The 20610-nt window shown below is 48.0% G+C and overlaps 1 protein-coding gene across 4 annotated transcripts in view; it reads left to right on the plus strand.

Moving 5' to 3' along the window:
* Nucleotides 1–20610, plus strand: part of LOC135921766 (uncharacterized) — a 52803-nt gene that overhangs the window by 19009 nt on the left and 13184 nt on the right. For all 4 annotated transcript variants that reach the window (XM_070523488.1, XM_070523490.1, XM_070523487.1 and 1 more), the window contains one exon: nt 15258–15480. In XM_070523488.1, coding sequence (XP_070379589.1) covers nt 15258–15480 — 223 coding nt within the window. The remainder of the gene's footprint in view (nt 1–15257; nt 15481–20610) is intronic.

The following is a 20610-nucleotide window of genomic DNA, read 5'->3' on the forward strand; positions in this document are numbered from 1 at the left end:
TGCTCGGATATTTCCGGATTGGCGTGGTGTAATAGACGACTCATTTCTTCCGTAAAGATTGCAATGGTACCGTTAGGTAGCTGCACTTAGGCTTCCAATAGAGCTTCGGTCTTTTCTTTCCGAACGATGCCCCCGAATGTCCTCGGGAAGCTACCGCGGAACAGGTCCCACGTTGTAAGGGTGTATACCCCATTCCTAAAAGAATGTCCTCATGGCATCTTCAAGAAGAAGTACACGTCGCGTAGCTTATCCTCAGAAGTCCAGTTGAAGGGTCAGATTCTTTGATAGTCTTGAGCCAGGTTTCCGGACCGCACAACGAAGCTCGACGAAAGGTATGTGGCTCTCTGTATTGTTGAAGAACGATGGCGGACGCTGGGTTTGATTTTGGGGTTGTTGATTCGGCCACCATCTTCCTAGTCATATTAAGCAAAAGTCCGTGCTTGGGGGTTAGCCTTTGCAGCCTGCGGTTACCTCGGTGGTTCCTGGCGACGTTGGTATTCTCTTCGGAGGCGTGGATGACAGCTCGTTGGGGGCGTCCACTGGGTGTCACGTAGTATTGACGGTGGAGAAAGCAGCAAAGCAGCTGCTTCACTGCTCATTCGAAAACGTCATAATATATTGAACGAGATGAAAGAGAACCGAGGAGCCTGACTTTTATTATTCATCCGTCAATAGCATCGTCCCATTAATCAACGCTCAATAGAGCATAGCAACTCAGGATCTCGAATCCGGCAACATTGATGCCTTCAGGTAGCATGTGTGGGTTGACTTACCTGTTGCTATCCCCCAAATAGATCATGTGCTCGCGACGCCTGCGGCAGAAAGGCGTTACCCATCGGCTGCCAAGGTTTGCGAGTGATGGCGCTGGCTAACATTCTAGTAGTAAAACATAGATACTCCTGAAAGTTGATTGGAGAACGTCGCCGCTGCAGTTCAAGGGGAAATAGCATGGCATGCGGAATGCAAAGGCACGAGTTTGTATCCCACCGATGGGCAGTTCCTTTCTCATACACTTTCATTTCGATGAATTCATCATTTCTATAATTCATTTAGTACACGTACTATCTCCTGCGTAGTCCTTGGTGTGTTTGTGTTTTTGGTTTCTTAAATGTGAGTAACAAAATTGGGGCCGCCCTTGGTTCCCCTTCTCTCTCTCTCTCTCAACATATATATATATATATATATATATATATATATATATATATATATATATATATATATATATATATATATATATATATATATATATATATATATTGTAATGAAGCAGACGCGCCCCTGTGTATGTGCCGTCTGAAGAGGAAGACGAGGGCCCGTGCCGTGATCTCGAGCGACCCCGTGCTTCGGACAGCCCTTGCAGTGCCTTATTTTTTGCCTAGCGTTCCACAACGTCGTGAACGAGAATAAACCTCATCGCATTTGGTGGAGGTTGCTGAGATCCTTCGCCTCGTCCTGGAGCTCCGCACTCGAACCGTGCCAACAAGATCGCCTTGCACTATGCCTGATCCCGCCACCTCGTTGCCCGCCCCACCGGCTGCCACTGTCATCTGCGCCGGCGTCCCTCGTCAGCGCGACCCACCCATTTTCAGTGGGACCACCGAACACGACGTGGAAGACTGGCTCTCATCGTACGAACGTGTAAGTGCCCATAACCGATGGGATGACCAGTCTAAGCTGACCAACGTGCCGTTCTACCTCGCCGACGTAGCCAAACTTTGGTTCTTCAACCACGAATCAGACTTTACAAGCTGGTCCGCCTTTAAGACTCTGTTTGCAGAAGTGTTTGATCGCCCAGCTGTGCGTACGCTACGCGCTGAACAGCGTCTACGCCAGCGCGCACAGCAGCCTGGAGAAACATTCCCCAGCTACATCGAGGATGTTCTCGATTTGTGCAAGCGGGTCAATCCCAGCATGTCAGAGGATGACAAGATCAAACACATCCTCAAGGGCATCGAGGACAGCGCATTCTAGATGTTGCTGGCCAAAGGCCCAACTAGCGTATCCGTCCTCATTAACCTCTGCCAGAGCTTTGACGAGCTGCGCCGCCAACGTTCCATCGCCCGCCAGAACATCCAGCACGCCGATTCCGTCTCCAGCATTGCGGTTTCTACCGAATTCACCAACTCGACCCTCTCGCAGCATATCAAAGATTTTATCCGTGAAGAGGTGGCCAGGCAGCTCTCGCTGCTGCCTCACAGTGACGCACCTACGGCAGCTTTGCCTCCAACGCTGCAGGAAGCCATCCGAAATCACATATCTGAAGCGCTTCCTGCAGCTCCTACAACCCCCCCACCCAACCCTATGAGTGTGCCGCTGGCCCATACCAACTTTGCCAACCACCCTACGTCGCTGCCGCTCAGTTATGCAGCCGTGGTTGCACGGCCACCTGCGCAGACCGCTTCCTTTCCATCGCCCATGAATCCGGCTTCATTTCAAGTTGCCCGACCGTCACCACACTTTTTTCGTCCCACCGAGACGTGGCGCACTCAAGACAACCGGCCTATCTGCTTCGCCTGCGGCATTGCTGGCCATGTGGCACGCTTCTGTCGCCGCCGCGCCTCAACTGCGTGTACCAGCTTTGACAGGCCCCGCTACGCACCACAATACGCCGCCACGCCTCCATTATCACCGCGACGCCTCGACACTGATCGCCGGTTGGAAACTCGGCGCTCCCCTTCCCCTCGTCGGCGTTCGATTTCGCCCCTGCGTCGTCGAGTTCCCACTGAAGAGGGAAACTGACTGCTGCAGTTCCTGAGGCAAGAACTGCAAATACGTCGATTTTCTCAAGACCTCAATCTTCGCCGCAAAATGTAATTACCGTTTTTGTAGAGGGAGTACCAGCAGTGGCACTAGTCGATACCGGAGCAGCCGTTTCCGTCATTCACGAGGGCCTTTGCCGCAAGCTACGAAAAGTGACTACAGCTCGCTCTGGCCTGGTGCTCGCCACTGCCAGCGCGCAGCGAATCCACCCTTCAGCTGTATGCACGGCCCGTGTCGTCATCAACGACGTTCTGTACATAATCGAGTGTTTCGTGCTACCATCGTGCTCTCACGACCTCATCATTGGTTGGGATTTCCTGTCACGTCATCATGCTGTCATTGACTGTTCACGTGCAGAAGTGTCGCTTTTACCACTATGTGAATCACTGCCGACCAGCTCTCCTCACTTTGCCGACAAACTCACTGTTGATGCCGACACAACCGTACCTCCTGAGTCGTCGATGGCTGTTGTCTTGTCGTCTGATTCCGCATCTGACGCCACCGTAGTGTTCACGCCGTCCGATGTGTTTGCTCAACGCAAGGGCATTGTTCTTCCGTTTGCCGTGCTTACTGTAACCTCTGGCTCAACTGTGATGCTGGTCACCAACTACTACCAGTACCCGATCAGCCTACTGCGTGGAGAGACGGTAGGATACTTTCAAGCGGTCGACTACGTCGACGACTTCGATGTTCCTGCCGCCTCCCTCCGTCACCTTGACGCCATCGCTTCGGTCTCCGGCTCATCACCTTCAGTGGGTTTTGACAAGGCCATCGACCCTGCACTTTCCCCATCTCATCGCCGCCAACTTCTCGCTCTCCTTCACAAGTTTGTCTCTTCTTTCGACTGTCATCAGACGTCACTGGGCCGTGCCACCGGTGTTTCTCACATCATCGACACTGGTTCCCACTCCCCCTTGCGACAGCGCCCGTATCGTGTCTCTGCCGAAGAGCGCCGAATCATCACGGAGCACGTGGACGACATGCTCCAACGTAAAGTCATCCGTCCCTCTCAAAGTCCTTGGTCTTCACCTGTCGTATTGGTGAGGAAAAAAGATGGCTCCATTCGCTTTTGTGTCGACTACAGACGCCTAAACAAGATAACGAGGAAAGACGTTTATCCTCTGCCTCGAATCGATGACGCTCTCGACTGTTTACAAGGCGCAGAATACTTCAGTTCCTTGGATCTGCGCTCCGGGTACTGGCAAGTTCCCATGGCCAAGCCTGACCGTCCGAAAACCGCATTCGTTACACCCGATGGCCTCTACGAATTTAACGTCATGCCCTTCGGGTTGTGCAACGCGCCTGCTACTTTTGAGCGTATGATCGACACCATCCTTCGTGGCCACAAATGGAAGACCTGTTTATGTTACCTCGACGACATCGTCGTCTTCTCAACCGATTTTCCGACGCACCTCGCTCGCCTGCATGACATTCTGACCTGTCTCGCCTCTGCCGGTCTACAGCTTAACCTCAAAAAGTGCCGCTTTGCTGTAAGCAAGCTAACCATATTGGGTCACGTTATCTCAAAAGACGGCGTCCTCCCGGATCCAGACAAGCTCCGCGCTGTTGCAGAGTTCCCAAGGCCCACGTCTATCAAAACCCTCCGAAGTTTTATTGGCTTATGTTCTTATTTTCGTCGCTTCGTACGCAATTTCGCATCCATCATGGCGCCTTTGACAAGTTTACTTTCCGCCAGTAACGGCATAGCAGCATGGTCACCTGAATGTGATGCAGCATTTCAGCAATTGCGCCACTTGTTGACCTCACCACCGATTCTTCGCCACTACGACCCTGATGCTCCCACGGAAGTCCATACTGACGCCAGCGGAGTTGGCCTTGGCGCGGTCTTAGCGCAACGGAAAGCTGGCTATGATGAATACGTCGTCGCTTATGCGAGCCGTACTCTAAAGAAAGCAGAATTAAATTACTCCGTCACAGAAAAGGAGTGTCTAGCGATCATCTGGGCATTAAGCAAGTTTCGCCCATACCTTTACGGCCGTTCTTTCGCCGTTGTTACTGACCACCATGCCCTTTGTTGGCTTTCTTCCTTGAAAGACCCGTCTGGACACTTGGGACGTTGGGCGCTTCGCTTGCAAGAGTACGACATCCGCGTCATGTACCGCTCTGGTCGCAAGCACTCCGACGCTGATGCGCTCTCTCGCTCCCCACTGACGCCTGATTTGGCGTCGTTGTCAGCTTCCTCGTCCACCCTGTCACCGTTCACCATCCCTGACATGCTCACAGAGCAGCGCAAGGACCCATCCCTTGCAATGTTACTCGACTACCTTGCTGCTCCGTCTGATGTCCCTTCGACACGAGCACTGCGTCGCCAAGCAACCCACTTCTCAGTGCGGGACAACATTCTATATCGGCGAAACTACATGCCCGACGGACGCAAATGGCTCCTCGCTATACCTCGTCATATGAGCTCTGACGTCTGCGCGTCTTTTCAGGCTGACCCTCTAAGCGCTCATGCCGGCGTCCTCAAAACTTACACAAGGTTGCGTCAGCGCTATTATTGGAGAGGCATGTACAACTTTGTGCAAAAGTACATTCAGTCTTGCACTACATGCCAACAAAGCAAAACACCTACACAGCGTTTCACAGGACCGTTGCAGCCGCTGCCATGCCCGTCTCGTCCGTTCGACCGCGTCGGCATCGACCTCTACGGCCCGTTTCCATGCAGCGGGCGTGGAAATCGGTGGATTATTGTCGGCGTAGATCACCTTACTCGCTACGCTGAGACTGCAGCACTGCCAGCAGCGACCGCCCGTGACGTTGGTTTTTTCATCCTTCGCAATTTTGTCCTTCGCCACGGTGCTCCCCGAGAATTACTGAGTGATAGGGGCCGTGTCTTCCTGTCGGAGGGCATCCAAGCCCTCCTCGCTGAGTGCAGGATAATTCATCGCAAATCGACCGCGTACCATCCCCAAACCAACGGTCTTACCGAGCGCTTCAATCGCACACTTGGCGACATGTTGCGGATGTATATTTCATCCGACCACTCCAACTGGGACACCGTACTCCCCTTTGTTACGTTCGCGTACAACACCGCGACGCAAGCGACCACCGGCTTTTCCCCCTTTTTCCTTGTGTATGGCCGTGAGCCATCATGCCCTTTGGACACCATACTGCCGTACCAACCTGACGCTACAGAGTATACTCCGCTTTCCGAAGTCGCCAAATATGCTGAAGATTGCCGTCAGCTGGCACGTGCCCTGACTAGTGAGACTCAAGAACGTCAAAAGACAAGACATGACCGTGCTCATCAACCACCGCCCAACTTTGTTCCTGGTTCACTTGTGTGGCTTTGGATACCAGCCAACATTCCTGGCCTTTCTTCCAAACTCCTGGCGCGTTATCACGGTCCATACCGTATAATCGAGGCCACTTCACCGGTCAACTACATCGTCGAGCCGCTCACCGTGTCACCAGACCTGCGTCATCGTTGGCGAGAGACAGTACATGTCAACCGCCTGAAACCGTACTACGACCCGCTCATCTTCTCCGCGCCCTGAGTCGCCAGGATGGCTACGCTTAGCTCCCGGGGCATTGTAATGAAGCAGACGCGCCCCTGTGTATGTGCCGTCTGAAGAGGAAGACGAGGGGCCGTGCCGTGATCTCGAGCGACCCCGTGCTTCGGACAGCCCTTGCAGTGCCTTGTTTTTTGCCTAGCGTTCCACAACGTCGTGAACGAGAATAAACCTCATCGCATTATATATATATATATATATATATATATATATATATATATATATATATATATATATATATATATATATATATATATATATAATGCGATGAGGTTTATTCTCTCTATATATATATATATATATATTTATATATATATATATATATATATATATATATATATATATATATGGGGGGAGGGAGAGTGCGAAACTGAAACCAACAAATAAACCAAGAAATGCACAGGGTATATGGTTGATGCAATTCGTGTTCTTTGTCTACTTCAGGCATTTTCTGCTTGTCTATGAATCCATCTATCCGGCCTCTTACGCCGACTCAGGGACCCAAGTAGTTTGCCAGGTTTGTTCATGCTCAAGTTCACAATTCCGTCGTAGCCCTTCCATCGTCGCCATCCCAGCGTCTGGCTGCCATCATGCCAGCGCTTTGACGTATCGTCGTCACACCATTTTCGTCATACAGTGGTCATGAATTCCTTGTCAACCATCGTGGTAATTGTATTGAGGTCAATAAGTCATCGTTACTCTAGCTTGGTCGTGTAACTGCCGTGATGCTCTCGTCGGGACGCCTTTTACACCGACCAAATGGACCTGATTCCCTAATGGCGTGAGCCACTAGTGATTAGCTAGTGCCCAAATTATTCGACATCTTGGTGGAATCACGATTCATCGTCGTCATTCCACCGCCATAAATCGTTGTGCGTCATGGCATCGTCGGCACGAAATGTCATACTGTCGTCGTGCCATCGTCGCTGTGCTTTGTGTTCGCAGTGTCAGTGATGCAGTCATGCTTGTTCCTTCATCATCGTCCTGACGTCATCATCTGACTCTTGGTATGACTTCGTCTTCACGTCATTGTCATCTACAGTCGTCGCCTCATCGTTTTCGTAATGACGAGATCATCCCGCTGTCGTCGTCATACCCACTTCGTGATACCGTTATCACGCCATCGTCACCATACGCTAGATGCGCTAGAAGACACGCGGGTCCCAGCGGTTACTCTCGAATATTCAACGACTGATTTATAAAAGCCGACACGCTTGACCCGCTGATCAGATTTTCGACGATCTCCGACTGTGTTCGCCGCTTTCGTTGAGCTTCCGACAAGATCATCCGGCGGATTCGCGAACTGGACTATGAGGTCGTGCCAGACAGCATTTCGCATTGACTGCAGCGCCACGCACAATCTGAAGTGGTCCACGTGACGCCTCTTAGACCCTTTTACGCATACTGACAAACTTCCTCATTTTGATTCTTTGCTGCCGGCCTATTTGTTTATACTTTTGTTTGTGTGCAGCGTCGGGTCGATGCTTTTTTAGGAGGGGGGCATTGACACGTGTACTTCTTCATCGAGCGACCATGTTTCACCGCCTAACAAATTTGCTGCATTTGAGAGAGAAAGTTAAATTCTAGTGACTGTTGGAAGCGGAATTTCGATTTAGGGCTTGAATTTTCTTAAAATGATTTTCAAATATTTGACCATTTGAAAAAAATAGAAGCATGAAGTTTACAAATTCATAGCTCTGCATCGAGAACTGATATCGTGGTTCTGTAAACGGCATCCATTAGAAAATCCAAAGCGGACAAATCCGATATGTCATTTTACGTCTTACATGAATTTGTTACGTGGGTTACAACGGTTTTGCAAAAGTTGCATTTCCCTATGATCAATTTTTTTTAATATTCATGTGTAACATATCAATTTTGTCCGCTTTAGATGTACTATTAGATACAATTCACAGAATTGTATTATAATTAGTAGTGGTTGAGTTACAAAGTGGTAAACTTGATAGTTTCGTTGTTTGAAAATTTTCGATTTTTGCCAATTTTTATTAAAAACTTGACAACTTAACTCGAAAATTCGAAACCAACAGTCACTAGACTTAAAGTTTGTCTTTTAAATTCGATAGAACATTTATACAAATGTTCTATTGACGTGAACGGTCTGCAAATCGCCAAGGTGCAAGTGTAGCCCTGCTACCTGCTTTTGGAACGAAATTTAATTTCCTTTGCAGCTTCTTGCAAACCATACAGACAAGTTTATTTGTTAGCCCTATGTACGCACGAAAACCAGAATGCCTATTTGTGGTATTGCTCTAGAAAATTGGACTTGCCTTTTATTTTCGGATTTAGGTCAACCACTCGCAACTGCTGGACGTAAGCGCTCAGAGTGAACTCTCGTTGGTCGGCAGCTCAAGGGACCGGCTCAATGAGTTCCTTAAATCTGGATTGAGAATTACCGAGCGATGGAGCTCAAGGGTGCACAAAATGCTCTTTTGAAAGAGGCAGGTACATCATTGTCAACAAAAACAGTAGGTGTAGGGGATCTGCACTACATTTTTATCACCAAGCCACAGCACGGTTATAGTAGTAGAAAACCTAGTTACAAAACCAAAGAAGGCGTTGTGTAGTGAGAAAATGTCGCCCTTTTAATAAACAAACCTCTCTCGAAGCCATCAATAACGTTGGTCTTCGTCTCCAGTGTGATCTCATTGCGCGGACGTTCATTTGCTACCGTTGCTAACGCTAAGGAAACTCTTAGCTCCTCCACACTACGAACACGAAGAAACCGTAGCAAGGCACGACCGATGTAAAGTCTGTCAAAGCCCCCACCTTGGCAATAAAAAACGTAGACAATTCGCAAGAAAATCCGAAATGGAAAAGCGCAATCATACACAGCTTTCGCGATGCCACTGACATTGTCTGCGCAATTCATTTGCGGCAATATATTTAGGGTTTGTTTGTGCGGAGTAGCAAAGAATGTGATTACGTTCAACAAACCAATTTTTTTTTGCCATAGCCAGAATGCAAAATCAGCGAACCACAAACCTGCCTCATTTAGGCGACAATTCCATTCGGGTGATTTCAGTTTACTGAGGTTCTGCTGCAGTCTGAAAAATAAAGGGGTAGAGGACTGTACCTGTAATAAAAGAAGGAGTGAACTAGTCTTTTCTTTATTACTTCGTGACTTCGCTAATATAAATGCTTTGGGCCGGTACTTAGTGACTTTGTCCAACAATAAATAAAAGATCACCTACACTAACCTACAGTTTGTATACACAAATTCAGTGCTCCAGATGCTTTTGTATATATATATATATATATATATATATATATATATATATATATATATATATATATATATATATATATATATATATATACAGTGAAGTAGACGCGCGTATGAAGCGGTTTAATGACGTTTCGGCCGGGGTCCGGCCTTCATCAGAAACATTCTGATGAAGGCCGGACCCCGGCCGAAACGTCATTAAACCGCTTCATACGCGCGTCTACTTCACTGTGAATATTTACCCGGACCCAGAACTGCTTTTTTCTGGTATATATATATATATATATATATATATATATATATATATATATATATATATATATATATATATATATATATATATTGCTACGGCATGAGCCGGGCGAGGAGAAGAGGAAGAAGAAGTGAGCTGGTGCAGTCTCAGGACGCCATCTTGACTTTACCATCCATCTCGTCCCTTGAATAAAGCCGGTTCAACATTAACCGTAACAGTTTTGTGGTGGAGGTGCTGGGTACTTCGACCAAGACGACGGAGCTGCTGCAGCAAGTGCCACGCCGGAGCCGACGCCTCGCTCGACTGCCTCCAACACCACTTGAGATCCCGATGTCCCACAGCAGCGACGAACAGCCTTCTCTGGCTACTCCAGTGCGAACAACCGGCGCCTGGATGCATCAGATGGAGCCCCGCCCTTTCTCTGGAAAATTCGGCGAAGACGTGGAGGAATGGCTCACCCACTACAAGCGTGTGAGCAAGTACAACGGCTGGAACTCCACGACTCAGCTCGACAATGTGGTTCTGTTCCTCACAGACACGGCGCTAGTGTGGTTCGAGAACCATGAAGATACGTTCACAACGTGGGACGGCTTCGTTACTCACCTCACAGAGTGCTTTGGCGATTCCACAACGAAACGGAAGCGGGCGGAGCAGACATTGCTTCAGCGCGCTCAAGTCCCAGGTGAGACCTGTACTACGTACATAGAGGCGATCCTGAAGCTTTGCAAGACTGTCAATCCTCGAATGTCCGAAGAGGACAAGGTTGGACACCTTCTCAAAGGCATAGCCGAGGATGTGTACAATTATTTAATCGGCAAGGAGAGTCTCGCCTCGGTCGCCGACCTCATCAAGCATTGCCGCACATTTGAGGCCTTGAAGCTGCGCCGCATCACGCCAAAGTTTGGCAGGCTAGCCAATGTCACCACGGTGGCAAGCGTTGACGAAAACAACTACAGCTTTCAATTTGACCTTGCGGCAACTATAAGGCAAATTGTCCGTGAAGAACTTGAACGACACACCAAAGGGGCGGATGTCGAACAGCTTGGTTGCACTTCCAACCAACCTCAAGAACATGCATCTGCTGTGTCAGCATTGTCTGCCACGCCAGGCGTTGCAGACTCTCGAGTTGATCAGCTGCGACAGCACCGACGTACCTTTCCCGAAGACATGACGCACGATCAACGAACTCGTCGAGCTACCACCACTAATCGCAATTCGGAAGATCGCGTTTATTATTCGCAGCGTCCCAGGGTTGACTCCGAGGCATACAACGTCGGTCGCGCATCTCCTGTATGTTACAGCTGTGGCGCCTCAGGACACATTGCTCGTTTTTGTCGCCGGCGCCGACAGACAACAACATATGGCCCACCACCAACTTGGCATAATTTTGAACGTGATAGTTATGACGACCGTTGGCCGATAGACCCTGCAAACACCACAGGCGCGCCACCTCGGAATACCTTCCGTCAGTATAGTAGAAGGAGTGGCTCGCCAGCTTCTGACCGCAGCCTGACGCCCCCAACCAGTCGCCAACGCCGTTCACCGTCACCACGGCGACGTGCTACGTCTCCACCGCCGTCGGGAAACTAGCCGGCGCGGCCGATGGAGGTAAGGTCGCCGGACAGTCTGTGTATCTGCGAAAGACTCCTCTGCCTATTATGATGGTGAAGAACAAAGTGCGTGTGTTAATTGATAGTATACCTGCAACGGCATTAGTGGACACTGGTGCTACCGTTTCCGTCATGAGTGTGACTTTCAAAGAGAGGCTGGGTAGGAAAGTTATGTTCCCGTGGAATGATGGTGTGACGTTTCGTGGTGTCAGCGGAGAGTGCCTAGTTCCCCTTGGTATTTGTGTTGCAAGTGTTTTATTCGGAGGAGAAGATCTTCAAACAGAATTTCTCGTACTGCCGCGATGCACTCACGATGTGATTCTTGGGATTGACTTTCTTCAGGATTGTGGTGCATCCGTTAACTGTGGCACAGGCGAAATTACTTTGAATAGCGCGCTTCTCGCCACCCTTGCCGACACATCCTTACCAGTGAAAAACTATTGTGTTGTTTCGAACGATTTGCTGCTACCGCCTTGGTCGCTGTCACGTATCCCTGTCAATTTCGCTGCTGCCGACCTTTCATCGTTTGACGCGCAAGTCCAGCCACTTACGTCGAGCTGCGCAAAGAAAGACGTACTTGTACCACGCTCTGTCGTGAGAGTAGTGAATGGCGCCTCCAATTTGTGGGCTTTCAATTGTTCTTGCGTCCCTGCAGTTCTTCCGCGTGATATGAAGCTTGCTGAATTTGACGAGATTACTTACAGCTCCATTACAGTGCTAAGCGAGGAGGAGCAGTCTCATACTAGCGATCCCCAAAGAAGCATTTCTGAAGAGCGGATCCTACGAATGGTCAACAAGGCACTGCCCTCACATGAGCGCAGCGCTCTCGCACAAGTTTTGTGGACACATCTTTCTGTATTCGATTTCGCACAAGGCGACAAGCAGGCTTCACTCCCTCGTTCCCGTGCTCGCCACAGAATTGACACCGGATCTGCGCACCCCATTCGGCAAAAGCCTTACCGTGTTTCTTCAGCAGAGAGGACAGTTATTGCTGAACAGGTGAAAGACATGCTGCGGAAAAGTGTTGTCCAAGAGTCTTCTAGTCCGTGGGCAGCACCAGTAATCTTAGTAAAGAAGAAGGATGGATCGTGGCGGTTTTGCATTGATTACCGGAAACTGAATGCGGTCACCAAAAAGGATGTGTATCCGCTTCCTAGAATTGATGATGTCATCGACTGTCTACATTCCGCTGCCTACTTTTCATCACTGGATTTGCGATCAGGGTATTGGCAGATACCCATGCACCCAGATGATAAGGAGAAAACGGCCTTCGTGACACCAGATGGTCTTTATGAATTTAACGTTATGCCGTTCGGCCTTTGTAACGCGCCAGCAACATTCGAACGATTCATGGATACTATCCTCCGAGGACTTAAATGGGAAATTTGTTTGTGCTACCTCGATGATGTGGTGATTTTTGGCAGCACATTGAGTGAACATAACAGCCGTCTCAATCTTGTTCTGGATTGTGTCAAACAAGCCGGCTTGATCCTAAATGCCAAGAAATGTCGTTTTGGAGAAACCGAGACGTTAGTACTTGGGCATCTGGTCGACAAAAACGGTGTGAGGCCAGATCCACGGAAGATTGAGGCAGTCAGCTCCTTCGAAGCACCGAAGTCAGTGCGGGAGTTGAGGAGTTTCTTGGGCCTGTGCTCGTATTTTCGGCGCTTCGTCCCAAGATTCGCCGACGTGGTGTACCCCCTAACATGTCTTCTCCAAAAAGCCGTCCCTTTCAACTGGACATCGGCTTGCGACGACGCGTTCCGTCAGCTGAAATTTCTACTAACATCAGGGCCCATATTGCGTCACTTCGATGCATCCGCACCTACGGAAGTGCACGCTGATGCCAGTGGCATCGGCATCGGTGCCGTACTTGTGCAACGTCATCAAGGAGCTGAACACGTTGTGGCTTATGCTAGTCGCTCTTTGACTAAGGCGGAACGCAATTACACTGTGACCGAGCAAGAATGCTTGGCAGCTGTTTTCGCTGTCCACAAATTTCGACCTTATATCTACGGACGCCCGTTCACTATCATTACTGACCACCACGCGTTGTGCTGGTTGGTGAATCTCCGTGACCCGAGTGGACGACTGGCACGTTGGGCTCTTCGACTGCAGGAGTACGACTTCGTTATTTCCTACAAGTCCGGGCGTCGCCACGCAGATGCGGACTGTCTCTCCCGCCTTCCTCTGACGACGACGGAGTGTGACGAAGACAATTTTGATGACTGTTTTGCTCCCATTTCTTCTACATTCCCAGACTCGATGACTTTCAAAGCAGAGCAGGAAAATGATATTGGTTTGGAACCTATATTTGTAGCCGCATCGCGTCCTGGAGCCACCGGTCGATTTTGTGTCCGTGACGGCCTGCTTTACAAGACCAATTATTCGGTTAAAGGCGCACGCTTCCTTCTGGTGGTGCCGCAGAGTCTGCGAACGGACATACTGAGAGCCATGCACAACGATGTGACCTCTGGCCATCTAGGATTCATAAGAACTTTGAACCGGACACAGGAGCGCTTTTACTGGCCCAGAATGTGGGACACGGTCAAGCACTACGTCGCCAGTTGCGAACAATGTCAACGCTACAAGCGGCCTACGACCGCTCCGCCAGGTCTTCTCCAACCTCTGCCGCCGCCTCGCCTGCCATTTGAACAAGTGGGTATCGATCTTCTGGGCCCATTTCCCCGATCATCTAATGACAACCGATGGGTGATCGTATGTGTCGACCATCTGACCCGTTACGCGGAAACGGCGGCCGTGCCATCTTCAACAGCTGCGTCCGTTGCAACGTTTTTGCTTCGATTCATTATTCTTCGACATGGTCCCCCCCGTGTGATCATTAGCGATCGCGGTCGTCAGTTCGTTGCGGACGCCGTAGAAGAACTGCTTCGTCTCTGCAGTTCGCAGTTCCGTCATTCAACGCCTTATCACCCTCAGACAAATGGGCTTGTAGAACGTACGAACAGAACTCTAACTAACATGCTGGCCATGTACGTATCTTCCGATCACAAGGACTGGGATGACGTACTCCCCTTTATCACCTATGCGTATAATACTGCAAAGCATGAGACGACCGATTACAGTCCTTTTTATCTCCTTTACGCCCGTTCACCGCTAAGCTGCATTGACACTATACTACCGTTTGACTTTCACAGCGAGTACTCTGTTGCCAAGACGCTTTGTCTTGCCGAAGAAGCCCGGCGTATCGCTCGTCTTCGTACTGTGGCATCCCAAGACCGATCGAAAGAGCGCTATGACAGCCGACACCAGTCTGTCTCGTACGCCAAAGGAGACTTTGTGTGGTTGTGGACTCCGCAACGTAAACGTGGCTTATGCGAAAAGTTTTTACCCCAGTACACGGGCCCATTCGTCATTGTAGATCGCTTGAGTGACTTGACGTACGTAGTGGCACGCTTGACGTCGACTGGTCGTCGGTCTAGCCGGACCCAGTTAGTACATGTTGCCCGTCTTAAGCGGTTTCACCCTACGCTTTCCGAGTGATTTGGACTTGCCCAGCGGGCTTCGTCTGGCAACCGGGGATTGCTACGGCATGAGCCGGGCGAGGAGAAGAGGAAGAAGAAGTGAGCTGGTGCAGCCTCAGGACGCCATCTTGACTTTACCATCCATCTCGTCCCTTGAATAAAGCCGGTTCAACATTAACCGTAACAATATTATTTCTCCTTAGTCATGGCCACGGCGGGCACAGTTTCTTTTTAAACGTGAGTCACTTTACTGGAGCATTGGGTGATGCTCCTCGCGTGAGAGTTCAACAGCACTGCTTGCTGGCTAGCCAGGTCAGACGTATACGTTCGGCGACTGATAATTTTTTATGAGCCATGCACCCCTGTGCGCAGCTGTCGATGAACGACCACCGACACTCGAATCTGTGATCTGCACCGTGGACGCCGAACGTACGGTGGATGTGCCACCGGACGGGGTCTGCCAGTTCATATTCTACGAGTCGCTGAGGGAGCCCTTCGCCGATATGGGTCGACCGACCCCGGGACCGTTCAAGACTTTTAAGAGGTTCGCGGCCGCGGCAAAGCAGACGCAGTTTGGCGTCTCGATATATGCCTTGTAAGTACACCGACTTGAGGTGCGACAGAGCAATGGGGCAGAAAAAACACGAGACATGGACGCCGAAGACTAGACGCACATGTCTTAACTTTAAACAAATACTTCGAACAGGAGAAGAGTATTCGCAGTATCTATTCTTATCGCTAACGGACTTTTTTTTTCAGTATGAGCCATTTTTAGTACAATTCTAATTGTTGTGCTAGAATGCTTTCAATGGCTGGATATATTTCCACAAGAAGTTAAAATGAGTATTTGACTATTTATGAAAGTGTCGTTAATCAACACTTCAGGTAAAGAATTTACCACCCACATTTTGATTTAAGAAGTGTAAAAGTGTAACCGGGGACTTTGACATGCATATCTACTGTGCTCAGCGACGGCAGCGGCAGGCTGCTCGAACGCATCACCCAACGTAAAGTGTTACTTTCCGTATTCGCAGGTTGGTATATTCTTCTTTACTACTGCGTAAAACACCATTCAGACAGCATTAGTGCTGCCTCTGCCGTCGCAAGATTGACGTTTGTGTACATGTTCAAATGGCGGGCTCACAAGTTTCGGTGATGCGTAATGATGTTGGTGGCACTTGTGTCAAACATTTTTAGGCAATCAGCAATCATTGACGTGCACCGAGTGTGAGACATGCTTTCATGTAGGAAAGTGTTCGGGAGTGACAGCAAAGGCGTTTAAGCAGATGAATGTGGAGATGCAAAATGACGGGCAATGCAGTTCCTGTGCAAATCCTGGCCATGAACGGTCGTCAAATGCCGATTTTACGACAAGAGAGCCGAGCAGTGTTGTCTGAGCAACAGTATAAACTGAGCAACATTCAGAAAAGGCTAACCACCTTGCCGCCCCTCTTTGAGAAAATGGAATTAGCACTAGGAATAAAACAAACAATTGATAGCATTGAGGGTTCTGTGCAAATGATCTCTGATAAGTAGGATGAGTTTGCAACTCGGTTTAACAAGCAAGACCAGGCGATAAATAATCTTAAAAAAAGGTGGCTGAAATTGAAGTGGGAATTCCAAGGCAAGAAATTCCTCTGTTGAAGAAAGTGCTAAATGAACTAGAGCAATATAGTAGGTGACTGAACCTAGAGGCTTACGACATTCAAGTAACAACACATGAGAATTTGTTGGCCGTAGTAACCTCACTGGGTAAGCTACTGGGGCTACAGCAATTCACTGACTCCGACATTGATAGCATTCTAGGTTTCCCTCACGCCCGAACGTGCGCCACCCATCATCATTCGTTTTGCCACTCGCAAGATGAATGAGCAATAGAAAGCAAATGCCAAGCTACTGAGAAAAAAACAGTCGGATGTCGTTTTTCTTCTTCAAGAACTTGACACTGCTCAATAAGAATCGTCTTTATCTTGCACGTTCAAAAGCAATGGAAAGAGGCTACCAGTTTGTTTGAGAACATCCTGGAACAGTGCTCGAACGGAAGAAACCAAGAAACTCTGCAATAAAAATTTCTACTGAGAGCGATCTCGAGAAGATGGTATGAGTGTTCTGGCCTACATACCTTGTTGCATTATTCGATAAACTCGTAAATACCATGAAGGGTTAAATGTATAGTACAGATTACTTTAACCAGTAGGTAAGTCAGAATGCGTGGACATACAATGCGTTTTCTATGATAAATTTCAATGCACGTAGTTACAAAAGCAAGCATGCCAAGTGTCAATTGGAAAAGATGTCATTGAAGTTTGATGTACTATGCCTCATTGAAACACGGGAGTGTAGTGTATTTCGTAAGTCGAGAAAGGGTGGTGGTGTCAGTGTTTACACAAAGAACGAGGTTGATTGTTCTATGGAAAAAGAATAATCAGTGATTTCAAACGACTACGAAATTGTTACAATATTTTTTTGCAACACTTACCTAATTGCTATATACAGGCCTCCATCGGGGAATGCCACGCGCTTCTTTGAATAACTTCATCATGTTCTTGCACATCTGTCAACTTTCGCGAAAAAATTATAGTTATTAGGGACACAAATATTAAACATTGGTAAACAGCCCTGCAGAACAAATTTTCATACCTTAGTTCTAGATATTTTTGCAAAAATCTCATAAATTTGCTTAGCGAATAACTGTTGCCAACGAGGCAATGCTAGATATTTGTTATACAAATAGTGTAGAATATAATATAGCCTCTGGGGCACTATCTATCGATGTTTGTGATCATTTGCCTGTCTTTTGTATCTTAGGAAAAACAGAAAGGAAGATAAATTATGATAAATTCAAAAGAATAAATATTCTAAAATAGGCGTTTTGAAGAAGATCGTGCTTGATGCAGGCTGGTCCGAAGTCCTGAACAAAAACCGGCGTTCGGTCTGTTTTTTAGGATTTTACGAAAAGATACTGGACTTATACCACCAGGCATTCCCAATAGTTGTATGGAAAAAAAAGAAGGCTAGGAAACCATGGATGACGCCTTCAATTTATAAACAAATACAAGAGAGGAAAAAGCTGTTTCAAGAGTTTTTGAGACTGAAAGATAGCGATAAATTCAATGAATGTAAAAGCTATCGCAATAAACTAAACGAGGAAATTAGAAAGGCAAAAGACAATTTTACGGTAATAAATTTGATGGCGTTGATGTTTCCAGTAAACTACGGAATATATATATAATGAAATATGTCATTCAAAGCCCATTCATTTAATCCGTGATGAAATTAAATACGCCGGCAAAGCCATTACAGGTCGAGACCTTTTTAACAAGTTTGATCAGCATTTTTTAAGTTGAGGCAGGAAATGAAATAATACGACAAAAGTTGATCCAAGCAGCTATATAAACATAAATTGTTTTGATACTCATACCTGATGCCTGCTAGCGAATTGGAAATAAGTAGCATAATAAATCTATTATTAGTAAAACTGCAGCTGGTCTCGACGAGGTTAATACTTATCCAATCAACGCTGTAGCGTCAACAATTTAAGTTACACTGGCACACATATGCAATTGCATGCTAAAGGACGGATATTTTCCCGATGAATTATGTTCAATATTATGCTCCGAAAAAGAAGTCAAGAAGCCGAAGTTAGAAATGAACGTGGAGCCGAGTGCGCGTCTGCATTTTTTAGTTTTTTTTACAAGCGTCGAATAAAGAAGACGTTCACTACTACGGCTCCACTTCGTGGTTATCAACATATGGTGCCATGACCAGGATATCAGATCTATAGTTGAAGACCCTTGACGATGAAGCGAGCTACCTGAACTGAAGACGACCCCCTCCGCGAAGAAGCCCTCATTCATCGCGATATGGTCTGAACCGCTGGAGTGCAATATCCATTCTGTTGACATCCGGTCCAAATACTTTATCTTGTGTTCGACGTATCCAATAAATTTCAGCCTCTTGTACGTCAGTTGCGTCTAAAGGTCCCTTCTTCCTGGTGCTTGTGTACCTGCAATTCCTAGCAAATCGTTGTGTCCACGCAGTTATACGCATCAGTCGGTTATAAGAGCTGTAGTCCTTGATGTTTACAACTGTATGCACAATGGTCGAGCAGCTGATTTTAAACACGTAATTTCCTCTCCTAGGCCGACTGCATCCTGAATTGCTTCTGCGGTACAGGTACTTTCTTCTATTTTGACTGTATCCTCGGGTGTAGCAGGGCTCTTAGATTGTCGTCTCAGTGTAGAGGAAGTTTGGTCCTTTCCACCAAGTTCAACTTTGCAAGAGTGTCTCCGCAGTGGATTCTCTTGACAGCAAATCGGCTGGATTTTGATCACTCGGACAATGTCTCCGCATGTTCAAATCAGTTAGGGAGAGTACCTCTGTAACTCGGTTTGCTACGAACTGTTCCCGACGTTTCGCTGAACCGCGTAGCCAATGAATCACGATCATAGAATCTGTCCACATAACTGTTTCAATGCCCTCTAGATTTAGGGCGCGTTTCACTGTTGCAGCTAGTCGAGCTGCAACTAGGGCTCCGATCAGTTCTAATCATGGCACAGTCATCTTTTGTACAGGTGTGACTGTCGACTTGGCTAGTAGTAGCCGAACTGTGGTGGCTCCCTTGAAGTCTCGTATCTGAAGGTAAAGCACGGCACCGTACGCAACTGGGCTAGCGTCACTAAAAGCGTGTATTGTAACCTGCACATTCTTGCCAAGGAGGGTTTGACCAAAATCTCTCTTGACTTCTCGCTGATTAACAGTTCTCAGGACTTTAGTCCACGCTGTCCACTCTATAAGAAGAGACTCAGGAAGTGCCGCATCCCAGGTGTATTTCTCCAGCCACAGTCTTTGTATAACTAACTTGACTACCAGCACAAACGGCGCTAAGAATCGAAAGGGATCGTACATGCGTGAGGCGAAGCTTCAGATCTGTCTCTTCGTAACCCTTTGTTCGTAACCTTCGTCCAAGAATTTAGAAGAAAAAAAAAAGATTGAATCGTCGCGAATGCACATCACAGTCCCCGTAGGCGTCGAAGTCTCTACAATGAAATTATTTTTGAACAGCTCTAATAGCGCCCACGCAACAATGGTTGCTTGTATACTGTCAAATGCTCATATTCTGCGGCATAAAGCTCAGGACACGGTGCGAAAACGCGCACGCGGCCAAAGCGAAACAGTGTGCGGACAAGCATGCAGACGCGCAGTCGGTCGCTGCGAATCTGTGCGACGGCTGCATTGAGGCTTCATTCTATTACGCTCCATTTAGTTATACAACACTATAAGAACTATTTCACATAGTTTGCTCTCAGCGTTTGCCTACCTTTCATGGAAGGAGGAAGTTGAGGAGACTCTATCGCGGCGACCGCGCAGTGGCGTTCACTGTACGTATTCGGTAAAGACATAGCGGCTGTAAACGATTCTGTGCTTTCAGTTTGCCCAAGATTAATATTTAGACAGTAAAAAACTTCTCTCGTTTACAAAGTACGTACAGAAATGTCTGGAAGAGCTCGTGCGTGGTGTTTTCAGTGAGCGCTGACAGCAAAACCTATAAGGAGCGCGCCCCTTGATCCTTCATACTACGCCAGCGAGGCGCTTCCGATAGATGGCGACTCCATAACTCCTCGCCGCCAATACAAGTTGCGAATAGATAACGGTATCTCCATACGGCCCGACCGGCATGCATGTGTGAAGGTGTTCAAATGGGTGCTGCAAACCATGCATCTGC

Source organism: Dermacentor albipictus, chromosome 8 (genome assembly GCF_038994185.2).
Source record: "Dermacentor albipictus isolate Rhodes 1998 colony chromosome 8, USDA_Dalb.pri_finalv2, whole genome shotgun sequence".
In the NCBI taxonomy this organism is placed as follows: Eukaryota; Metazoa; Arthropoda; class Arachnida; order Ixodida; family Ixodidae; genus Dermacentor; species Dermacentor albipictus.